A 12,619-nucleotide genomic window follows, 5' to 3' on the forward strand; every position below is an offset into this window, starting at 1 on the left:
GCATTAGCAACGCATTGCGACGTATGGCCACACATCGCATCCGTCGTGCAACGGATGCGTAGTGTTTTTGGCGGACGCGACGCACAAAAAAGTTCAATGTAACTTTTTTTGTGCGTCGTGACCGCCATTTTCGACCGCGCATGCATGGCCGAAACTCTGCCCCCTCCTTCCCGCTAATCGCAAAGGGCAGCGGATGCGTTGTAAAACTGCATCCGCTGCCCACGTTGTGCTACATTTAACACACTGTCCAGCGGTACATCGGGCTGACGCATGGCGATGGCCCCGTACCGATGCAAGTGTGAAAGTAGCCTTACCTGGATAAATTCTGGAAGCTATACCAATACACTGGCCTCTATACGCACCCACTGGCTGTTTCTATTTTCTTCTATTTAGCTCTTTGTTAAGTATATCAGGCCTGTAAAAGTAGCAGCCCACAGACAGGGACAGACAGTGACCAGATTTTAAAGAGTGGGAGCTATTGCAAGTTCCATTATACAGCATGGGAGCTACTGCGGGGGTCATTATACAGTGTGAGAGATAATGCAAGGGCCGTTATACAGTTTGGAAGCTGCTGTCGGGCCATCATACAGTGTAGGGGCGTATATACAGTGTTGGGACCACTGTGGGGGCTGTAAAGGGTTTGGGGCTACTGTGAAGGCACATAGACATTTTAGTATGTAAGAGCACAATGGTGGCATTACTATGTGAAGCAGTATGTGGAACAATGCTTTTGTACCACACAGCAGGTGCAGTAATAGGGACCTATATGGAGCAGCCGCTCAGTATTGGGGTATCAGGTGCAGTAATAGGGACACATACGGCAGCAGCGGCTCAGTATTGGGGCATAAGGTGCAGTAATAGGGACACATACGGCAGAGGCTCAGTATTGGGGTATCAGGTGCAGTAATAGGAACACATACGGCAGCAGTGGCTGAGTATTGGGGTATCCGGTGCAGTAATAGGGACACATACGGCAGCAGTGGCTCAGTATTGGGGTATCTGCTGCAGTAATAGGTACACATACGGCAGCAGCGGCTCAGTATTGGGGTATCTGCTGCAGTAATAGGGACACATACGGCAGCAGTGGCTCAGTATTGGGGCATCAGGTGCAGTAATAGGGACACATACGGCAGCAGTGGCTCAGTATTGGGGTATCTGCTGCAGTAATAGGTACACATACGGCAGCAGTGGCTCAGTATTGGGGCATCAGGTGCAGTAATAGGGACACATACGGCAGCAGTGGCTCAGTATTGGGGTATCTGCTGCAGTAATAGGTACACATACGGCAGCAGCGGCTCAGTATTGGGGTATCTGCTGCAGTAATAGGGACACATACGGCAGCAGTGGCTCAGTATTGGGGCATCAGGTGCAGTAATAGGGACACATACGGCAGCAGCGGCTCAGTATTGGGGTATCTGCTGCAGTAATAGGGACACATACGGCAGCAGTGGCTCAGTATTGGGGCATCAGGTGCAGTAATAGGGACACATACGGCAGCAGTGGCTCAGTATTGGGGTATCTGCTGCAGTAATAGGTACACATACGGCAGCAGCGGCTCAGTATTGGGGTATCAGGTGCAGTAATAGGGACACATACGGCAGCAGAGGTTCAGTATTGGGGCATCAGGTGCAGTAATAGGGACACATACGGCAGAGGCTCAGTATTGGGGCATCAGGTGCAGTAATAGGGACACATACGGCAGCAGCGGCTCAGTATTGGGGTATCAGGTGCAGTAATAGGGACACATACGGCAGCAGCGGCTCAGCATTGGGAATCAGGTGCAGTAATAGGGACACATACGGCAGCAGAGGCTCAGTATTGGGGTATTAGGTGCAGTAATAGGAACATACGGCAGCAGAGGCTCAGTATTGGGGCATCAGGTGCAGTAATAGGGACACATACGGCAGAGGCTCAGTATTGGGGCATCAGGTGCAGTAATAGGGACACATACGGCAGCAGTGGCTCAGTATTGGGGTATCAGGTGCAGTAATAGGGACACATACGGCAGCAGCGGCTCAGCATTGGGGTATCAGATGCAGTAATAGGTACACATACGGCAGCAGAGGCTTAGTATTGGGGCATAAGGTGCAGTAGTAGGGACACATACGGCAGAGGCTCAGTATTGGGGCATCAGGTGCAATAATGGGGACACATACGGCAGAGGCTCAGTATTGGGGTATCAGGTGCAGTAATAGGGACACATACGGCAGCAGTGGCTGAGTATTGGGGTATCAGGTGCAGTAATAGGGACACATATGGCAGCAGTGGCTCAGTATTGGGGCATCAGGTGCAGTAATAGGGACACATACGGCAGCAGCGGCTCAGTATTGGGGTATCTGCTGCAGTAATAGGGACACATACGGCAGCAGTGGCTCAGTATTGGGGCATCAGGTGCAGTAATAGGGACACATACGGCAGCAGCGGCTCAGTATTGGGGTATCTGCTGCAGTAATAGGTACAAATACGGCAGCAGCGGCTCAGTATTGGGGTATCAGGGGCAGTAATAGGGACACATACAGCAGCAGAGGCTCAGTATTGGGGCATCAGGTGCAGTAATAGGGACACATACGGCAGAGGCTCAGTATTGGGGCATCAGGTGCAGTAATAGGGACACATACGGCAGAGGCTCATTATTGGGGCATCAGGTGCAGTAATAGGGACACATACGGCAGCAGTGGCTCAGTATTGGGGTATCAGGTGCAGTAATAGGGACACATACGGCAGCAGAGGCTCAGTATTGGGGTATCAGGTGCAGTAATAGGGACACATACGGCAGCAGCGGCTCAGTATTGGGGTATCAGGTGCAGTAATAGGGACACATACGGCAGCAGCGGCTCAGTATTGGGGTATCAGGTGCAGTAATAGGGACACATACGGCAGCAGCGGCTCAGTATTGGGGTATCTGCTGCAGTAATAGGGACACATACGGCAGCAGCGGCTCAGTATTGGGGCATCAGGTGCAGTAATAGGGACACATATGGCAGCAGTGGCTCAGTATTGGGGTATCAGGGGCAGTAATAGGGACACATACGGCAGCAGAGGCTCAGTATTGGGGTATCGGGTGCAGTAATAGGGACACATACGGCAGTAGTGGCTCAGTATTGGGGTATCAGGGGCAGTAATAAGGACACATACGGCAGCAGCAGCTCAGTAGATGGTGATGGGGCTGGAATATGAGAAGTGAAATGTGTCTTTGTTGTATTCTCTGTAGCCGAGTCGTTGCTGGAAGAAGTTGTCATGTCAGTCTGGGTCAGTTGGAAAAGACGGGAAAAGTGACGACTCCATCAGAAAGAACGTCAGTGGTAAGTTACCATCTGTAACTGTGCAGTGATCTATGTTCCTTAGGACTGGTAGTGATAGTCTTTGTGGAGTTTTTTTTAGTTACAGTGGGATCATCGGCTGAGGTTCTTATACACGCAATTACAGTGCCACACCGTAGTTGTGGTCAGGGGTTAGGGGCCCACTCAGATATCTCGCCCCCCCTGAGCTGAACCCCTAGCTACGCCTCTGGTCCCGCTATATTGCCAGCCATACTGTTTTTATACTCTCCTGTGCTCACCAGTTAATAAAGGAATAGAGAGGCAGGAGTTTGTTGGGCTGCATCTGCTTCTTCTCATCTCAGCATGAATGCTGAAATGAGGGTCTGGTTCCACACAATGGTCAAAAAACCAGATAGACGTATTGCCACAGTTTTCTTATTGCGCACTAATATTGATTGTTAACTGATCGTTGATGTCCACTGGGTCAATCTGGAATATACATGCATGGTTTGTCTTTGAAATCTTTGATTGCTGTGTGAACCATTGTCATAGCAGGGAGAGTGGGGAGTCATGGGAGCATTGTCAGTGGGTAAAGTGGCCTTATCTTTACACTGAAAGATATATTTTGCAGAAATCTATGTGTAAGACGTAACTATTCATTGATCAGATAACACAGAGAGAATGTACATATAGCACAATACATACTGTTTTTTTAACACTGCTCTACCAGAATCATCTATGACTCATATAGAGCTTAGATTCTCCAACTTTCAGGTTATTAAATCACTAAAGTTTTAAATATACAAATAAATTACTATAAGTAAAAAAAATATACATTTTTTCCTTTTAATTGTCATAGAATAAAGGAAAGAACGGGAATACAACTGAGGTCCCGTTGCTTAAGTCCCTTAACTTTATATACTTGTACTTACACTTAATTAAGAAATTAAAAACACCACGAATGAACACGTATTACACTTCATATTGTTTTTGTTAAAGGCATTTATCCATTTGTCATAGTCACATGTAACTTTCTTTTTATTATTTTGTAGGTGCTCACATTCAATTTGAAAATTTTTCAACTGAAGCGAATCATGACATTCTTGAAATACAAAATGGACCTTCTCACCCAGGTTCTCAAATTGGGCAATTTAGTGGTAACGAACTTGCAATATCTTTGCTCAGCACAACACATGAAGTTCTCATTCACTTTTTTAGTGATCACTCTGAGAATCGCCAAGGATTTAAGCTTGTTTATCAAGGTAAGATGCTGAAAAATATACAATCAAGTATTCTGCATAACATGAAAGGGGGATTTCAACAATTATATTTATGATAGAAGCGATGCTAACTTTTCACATCTAGGAGCTTTTTGTAGCAAATATGAATGGCATGCACTGTTATTATAAGGATTTGACATTGCTTATTATAACTAGAAAATTAGAAAAATATTTAAAGTAATCCTCCAACCTGGCACTAAAAATTACAATACATTTTGTCATGTTTGGTCATTCTACCTCATGCTTTCTATTTTCCTCCTGCTTTTCCCTTTACTAGACTTAAATTCAGGGTCCACCTGCAACCATGTTGGTGATTGCAATGCATGAGTAGAGTATCTGATCCACAATTTCCCTGCCTATACTGTGCTGTGGTGGTAGCTCCCTGCTGGTCCACCTCACTCCTGCACTGCACATTATCAGTGGCCGGGTTCTATGTGCACTGGCTGCATAGCCATCCTGTCTGGAAGCTCTCCTCATATGTAGGATCCATACAGAACAACTATGCAGTCAGTGCGCATAGCTGCGCAGGCTCTAACTCCCGAGAACCTGGCCATTGATAACACAGGTCTGCAAAAAAATATTTTTTTTAATCATCGCAGGTGACTTTGTATTTTTCTGAATGATCTTTTTGTCCTGATTCAAACATGTATATAGTTTTTCTGGAGCACGTATAGTTTCCAGGAAGCAGCATCATTATTATACAGTAAGGTATAGGAAACAAAACAGAGAAAAGAAATGTGGCACTCACCCAATTTCTTCAGCTAGAAACGTGTCCTTTATTTTACACTTAAGTGAAAAATAACATTCTTTGGCTTTGACAGGAGTAGGTGAGGGAGCGGGGAGTGAAGAGACTGGACGACGGCCGTTTTGCACACTAGCACTTCCACGGGTCCATGTCACCCATGTTCCATGGACCCGTGGAAGCGCTAGTGGGAGAAACGGCCGTCGTCCAGTCTCTTCAGTCCTCGCTCCCTCACCTACTCCTGTCAAAGCCGAAGAATGTTATTTTTCACTTAAGTGTTAAATAAAGGACACATTTCTAGCTGAAGAAATCGGGTGAGTGCCACATTTCTTTTCTCTGTTTTGCTTGCTGTATGGATTGTGGATTTCCTATGTGGAGCACCCACCCTTTTCAGCAGTGAGCACAGACTGTCCGATCCGTAGAAGATCTAATTGCTATTGATGGGGGAATCTTAGGGTACCGTCACACTATACGATTTACCTACGATCACGACCAGCGATACGACCTGGCCGTGATCGTAGGTAAATCGTAGTGTGGTCGCTGGGGAGCTGTCACACAGACAGCTCTCCAGCGACCAACGATGCCGAGGTCCCCGGGTAACCAGGGTAAACATCGGGTTACTAAGCGCAGCACCGCGCTTAGTAACCCGATGTTTACCCTGGTTACCAGCGTAAAAACAAACAAACAGCACATACTTACATTCCGGTGTCTGTCCCTTGCCGTCTGCTTCCCGCACTCACTGACTGCCGGCCGTAAAGTGAAAGCACAGCACAGCGGTGACGTGACCGCTGTGCTCTGCTTTCACTTTACGGCCGGCAGTCAGTGAGTGCGGGAAGCAGACGGCTAGGGACCTGACGGACACCGGAATGTAAGTATGTGCTGTTTGTTTTTTTTTACATTTACGCTGGTAACCAGGGTAAACATCGGGTTACTAAGCGCGGCCCTGCGCTTAGTAACCCGATGTTTACCCTGGTTACAAGCGAACGCATCGCTGGATCGCATCGCTAGATCGGTGTCACACACACCGATCTAGCGATGACAGCGGGAGATCCAGCGACGAAACAAAGTTCCAAACGATCTGCTACGACGTACGATTCTCAGCAGCGATCAGGGATCCTGCTGAGAATCGTACGTCGTAGCAGATCGTTTGGAACTTTGTTTCGTCGCTGTGTCAGACACAGCGATATCGTAACGATATCGCTGGAACGTCACGAATCGTACAGTCGTAGCGATCGAAATGGCACTGTGTGACGGTACCCTTACAGCATTCAGTGCCAGTAATACTCACTAGAGTTGAGCAACTTTTAGTTTTTTAGGGTCGAGTCGGGTTTCGCGAAACCCGACTATCTCAACAGTCGAGTCGAGTGGAATCGGCCGATTATCGTGAAAAGTCGGGGATCGACCGAAACACGAAACCCAATGCAAGTCAATGGGGGAGCATAGTCGGCAGTGAGTGGAGGCCAGGAAAACATGTACAGTGCCCATTTTAATGGCAAAAACATCCATTCTTGTTACTGAAGCTTGTCAATCATAATTTACCTTATAATAATAGTAAGGCATTGGAAATTGGGGGTCATTTGGCTAAAGTTGTGGGGGGTAGGGCTGGTTCAAGTATTTAGTGGGCCCAGGAAATCTGGACCACGTCACGGCAGTGGAGCAGGGAGAGGTAAGTATTTCAACTTTGCAAGTGCTGTGATCCTGAGCAAGCAGGGGGGGGGCCCACTCGTTGGCATTGGCACTGGCACAGGGCCCCTCAAAGTACGGCGGTGTTTGCACGGCGGGGGCGCCTCCCACCGGCAGCGACACTTTTGCGTACTACGAGGGGCCCTGTGCCAGTGACGTCGCCAATGAGTATTCCTCTCCCCACCTGATGAAGGAACCTGCACTTTCATCTGCACCTTCCTCTTTGTCCCCGTGTAAGGTGGTATGGTATGCGGGAAGAGGAACCTGACTTTCAGCAGGGTCACAATCTTGCTGTGTAGCGTGCACGGGGAATGTTGCGTTATGGGTCAATGTACCAGCAGACTCATCTATCATTGGCTGGGCAATGGGCAGGATGAGGAGGAAACACAGATATAGGCCCAAAGAATAAAGTGGGCTAAATGCAATTCAAAATTGGTAACAGGACTAACCAGGGGGCATTGCAGTGGAGGACAACTGTAATAAGAGGCTGACACAGAGAGTAGGCCCAAATCAGTAAGTAGTCTAAATGCAGTTCAAAATTGGCAACAGTAGTAAACAGGCGGCACAGCTTTGTTCAGTGGAGGAGAACAGCAAGGAGCGGCAGACACCGATAGTAGGCCCCAACCCAACTAGTAGGCCGAATGCAGTCTAACATTAACAACTACTTAACGAGAGCCTGAAAATGGAATTTCAGGACAGGAAAGCAGGAGAACAGCAAGGAGCGGCAGACACTGTTAGTAGGCCCCAACCCAACTAGTAGGCCTAATGCAGTGTTGTTTCAACAACTACTTAACGAGAGCTAGAAGATCGAAGCTATGGAGAGACAACCTGGAGAACACCTTGGAGCGGAAGACACCGTCTCTACAACCCAGACCCAACTTGTAGGCCTAATGCAGTGTTGTTTCAACAACTACTGAACGAGAGCTAGAAGATCAAAGCTATGGAGAGGCAACCTGGAGAACACCTTGGAGCGGCAGACACCGTCTCTACAACCCAGACCTAACTTGTAGGCCTAATGCAGTGTTGTTTCAACAACAACTGAACGAGAGCTAGAAGATCGAAGCTATGGAGAGGCAACCTGGAGAACACCTTGGAGTGGAAGACACCGTCTCTACAACCCAGACCCAACTTGTAGGCCTAATGCAGTGTTGTTTCAACAACTACTGAACGAGAGCTAGAAGATTGAAGCTATGGAGAGGCAACCTGGAGAACACCATTGAGCGGCAGACACCGTCTCTACAACCGAGACCCAACTTGTAGGCCTAATGCAGTGTTGTTTCAACAACAACTGAACGAGAGCTAGAAGATCGAAGCTATGGAGAGGCAACCTGGAGAACACCTTGGAGTGGAAGACACCGTCTCTACAACCCAGGCCCAACTTGTAGGCCTAATGCAGTGTTGTTTCAACAACTACTGAACGAGAGATAGAAGATCGAAGCTATGGAGAGGCAACCTGGAGAACACCTTGGAGCGGCAGACACCATCTCTACAACCCAGACCCAACTTGTAGGCCTAATGCAGTGTTGTTTCAACAACAACTGAACGAGAGCTAGAAGATCGAAGCTATGGTGAGGCAAACTGGAGAACACCTTTGAGCGGCAGACACCGTCTCTACAACCCAGACCCAACTTGTAGGCCTAATGCAGTGTTGTTTCAACAACAACTGAACGAAAGCTAGAAGATCGAAGCTATGGAGAGGCAACCTGGAGAACACCTTGGAGCGGAAGACACCGTCTCTACAACCCAGACCCAACTTGTAGGCCTAATGCAGTGTTGTTTCAACAACTACTTAACGAGAGCTAGAAGATCGAAGCTATGGAGAGGCAACCTGGAGAACACCTTGGAGAGGAAGACACCATCTCTACAACCCAGACCCAACTTGTAGGCCTAATGCAGTGTTGTTTCAACAACTACTGAACGAGAGCTAGAAGATTGAAGCTATGAAGAGGCAACCTGGAGAACACCTTGGAGCGGCAGACACCGTTAGTAGGCCCTACCGAAGTAGTAGCCACAATGCAGTTTTCAAATTCCTATAGGCTGAAAACCAGACTATTGACGCTCAGCTTTTTTCAGAGGAGGACAGCTGTATTGAGTGGCGCAGACAGACACAGTTAGTAGGCCTTAGACAAAAAATTTGGCTCAATGCAGTTTAAAAAAGGTTACAGGGGTACACAGGCAGCATTGCTATGGTCAGTGGAGGACAATTTCAATTATTGACCGCAGACAGACTTAGTACGCCTACAATTAAAAAAGATGCTCTATGCAATTTAAAATAGGTTCCAGGGGTAGACGAACAGCATTGGTCTGGTCAGTGGAGGACTATTGAAAGGAGGGACCGCAGACAGGCTTAGTAGGCCTAACATAACAAAAGTAGGCTGTAGGCACTTTAAAATAGGTTCCAGGGGTACACGGGCAGCATTGGTCTGGTCAGTGGAGGACTATTGGAAGGAGGGACCGCAGACAGGCTTAGTAGGCCTAACATAACAAAAGTTGGCTGTAGGCACTTTAAAATAGGTTCCAGGGGTACACGGGCAGCAGTGGTGTGGTCAGTGGAGGAGTATTGTAAGGAGGGACCGCAGACAGGCTTAGTAGGACTAACATAACAAAAGTAGGCTGTAGGCACTTTAAAATAGCTTCCAGGGGTACACGGGCAGCAGTGGTGTGGTCAGTGGAGGACTATTGGAAGGATGGACCGCAGACAGGCTTAGTAGGCCTAACATAACAAAAGTTGGCTGTAGGCACTTTAAAAAAGCTTCCAGGTGTACACGGGCAGCAGTGGTGTGGTCAGTGGAGGACTATTGGAAGGAAGGACCGCAGACAGGCATAGTAGGCCTAACATAACAAAAGTTGGCTGTAGGCACTTTAAAGTAGGTTCCAGGGGTACACGGGCAGCAGTGGTGTGGTCAGTGAAGGACTATTGGAAGGAGGGACCGCAGACAGGCTTAGTAGGCCTAACATAACAAAAGTAGGCTGTAGGCGCTTTAAAATAGCTTCCAGGGGTACACTGGCAGCAGTGGTGTGGTCAGTGGAGGACTATTGGAAGGATGGACCGCAGACAGGCTTAATAGGCCTAACATAACAAAAGTTGGCTGTAGGCACTTTAACCCCTTAGTGACAGAGCCAATTTGGTACTTAATGACCGAGCCAATTTTTGCAATTCTGACCACTGTCACTTTATGAGGTTATAACTCTGGAACGCTTCAACGGATCCCGCTGATTCTAAGATTGTTTTTTCGTGACATATTGTACTTCATGTTAGTGGTAACATTTCTTCGATATTACTTGCGATTATTTATGAAAAAAACGGAAATATGGCGAAAATTTTTTAAATTTTGCAATTTTCAAACTTTGTATTTTTATGCCCTTAAATCAGAGAGATATGTCACGAAAAATAGTTAATAAATAACATTTTCCACATGTCTACTTTACATCAGCACAATTTTGGAAACAAAATTTTTTTTTGTTAGGGAGTTGTAAGGGTTAAAAGTTAACCAGCAATTTCTCATTTTTACAACACCATTTTTTTTTCAGGGACCACATCACATTTGAAGTCATTTTGAGGGGTCTATATGATAGAAAATAATGAAGTGTGACACCATTCTAAAAACTACACCCCTCAAGGTTCTCAAAACCACATTCAAGAAGTTTATTAACCCTTTACGTGCTTCACAGGAACTGAAACAATGTGGAAGGAAAAAAATGAACATTTAACTTTTTTTTGCAAATAATAATAATAATAATAATTTTTATTTATATAGCGCCAACATATTCCGCAGCGCTTTACAAATTATAGAGGGGACTTGTACATACAATAGACATTACAGCATAACAGAAATACAGTTCAAAACAGATACCAGGAGGAATGAGGGCCCTGCTCGCAAGCTTACAAACTATGAGGAAAAGGGGAGACACGAGAGGTGGATGGTAACAATTGCTATAGTTATTCGGACCGGCCATAGTGTAAGGCTCGGGTGTTCATGTAAAGCTGCATGAACCAGTTAACTGCCTAAGTATGCAGCAGTACAGACACAGAGGGCTATTAACTGCATAAAGTGAATGAGAACATAGTGCGAGGAATCTGCTTTCTGTTTTGTTTTGTTTTTTTTTAAATAGGCCACACAGGGATCGTTAGGTTAATGCATTGAGGCGGTAGGCCAGTCTGAACAAATGAGTTTTTAGGGCACGCTTAAAACTGTGGGGATTGGGAATTAATCGTATTAACCTAGGTAGTGCATTCCAAAGAATCGGCGCAGCACGTGTAAAGTCTTGGAGACGAGAGTGGGAGGTTCTGATTATTGAGGATGCTAACCTGAGGTCATCAGCGGAGCGGAGGGCACGGGAAGGGTGGTAGACTGAGACCAGAGAGGAGATGTAGGGTGGTGCTGAGCCATGGAGCGCTTTGTGGATGAGGGCAGTAGTTTTGTACTGGATTCTGGAGTGGATGGGTAGCCAGTGTAATGACTGGCACAAGGTAGAGGCATTGGTGTAACGGTTGGTGAGGAATATGATCCTGGCAGCAGCATTCAGGACAGATTGGAGCGGGGAAAGTTTGGTAAGAGGGAGGCCGATTAGTAGAGAGTTACAATAGTCCAGACGAGAATGAATAAGTGAAACAGTAAGAGTTTTTGCAGAGTCGAAAGTAAGAAAAGGGCGAATTCTAGAAATGTTTTTGAGATGCAGGTAAGAAGAGCGAGCCAGTGATCGGATGTGGGGGGTGAATGAAAGGTTAGAATCAAGGATGACCCCAAGGCAGCGGGCATGTTGCTTTGGAGTAATGGTGGAACCGCACACGGAGATGGCAATGTCAGGCAAAGGTAGGTTAGTAGAGGGAGAGAACACGAGGAGTTCAGTTTTTGACAGGTTTAGTTTCAGATAGAGGGAGGACATGATGCTAGAGACAGCGGTAAGACAATCACTGGTGTTTTCTAATAAGGCAGGCGTGAGATCAGGAGAAGAAGTGTATAATTGGGTGTCGTCAGCATAGAGATGGTACTGGAAACCAAATCTACTGATTGTTTGTCCAATAGGGGCAGTGTACAAAGAGAAAAGGAGGGGGCCTAGGACTGATCCTTGCAAACATCTTAATTCAGAACCATTTTTTTTATTTTCACAAGTGTAAAAACAGAAATGTAACCATAAATTTTGTTATGCAATTTCTCCTGAATACGCCAATACCCCATATGTGGGGGTAAACCACTTTTTGGGCGCACCGCAGAACTTAGAAGTGAAGGAGCACCGTTTGACTTTTTCAATGCAGAATTGGCTGGAATTGAAATCGGACGCCATGTCACATTTAGAGAGCCCCTGATGTGCCTAAACAGTGGAAACTCCCCACAAGTGACACCATTTTGGAAACTAGACCCCTTACGGAACTTATCTAGATGTGTGGTGAGCACTTTGAACCCCCAAATGCTTCACAGAAGTTTATAACGTAGAGCCGTGAAAATAAAAAATCGCTTTTGTTTACACAAAAATGATCTTTTCGCCCACAAATTCTTATTTTCACAAGGGTAACAGGAGAAATTAGACCACAAAAGTTGTTGTGCGATTTCTCCTGAATACGTCGATACCCCATATGTGAGGGTAAACCACTGTTTGGGCGCACCGCAGAGCTTGGAAGTGAAGGAGCGCCGTTTTACTTTTTCAATGTAGAA

At 46.5% G+C, this 12,619-nt stretch overlaps 1 protein-coding gene across 1 annotated transcript in view; it reads left to right on the forward strand.

The window, feature by feature from the left end:
• CSMD1 (CUB and Sushi multiple domains 1) overlaps window positions 1-12,619 on the forward strand; it is a 3,308,788-nt gene that overhangs the window by 2,907,606 nt on the left and 388,563 nt on the right. The window contains exon 41 of the mRNA XM_069726899.1: window positions 4,313-4,522. Within this exon, the coding sequence (XP_069583000.1) occupies window positions 4,313-4,522 (210 nt within the window). The remainder of the gene's footprint in view (window positions 1-4,312; window positions 4,523-12,619) is intronic.

The sequence above is a fragment of the Ranitomeya imitator genome, chromosome 5 (assembly GCF_032444005.1).
Source record: "Ranitomeya imitator isolate aRanImi1 chromosome 5, aRanImi1.pri, whole genome shotgun sequence".
NCBI lineage: Eukaryota > Metazoa > Chordata > Amphibia > Anura > Dendrobatidae > Ranitomeya > Ranitomeya imitator.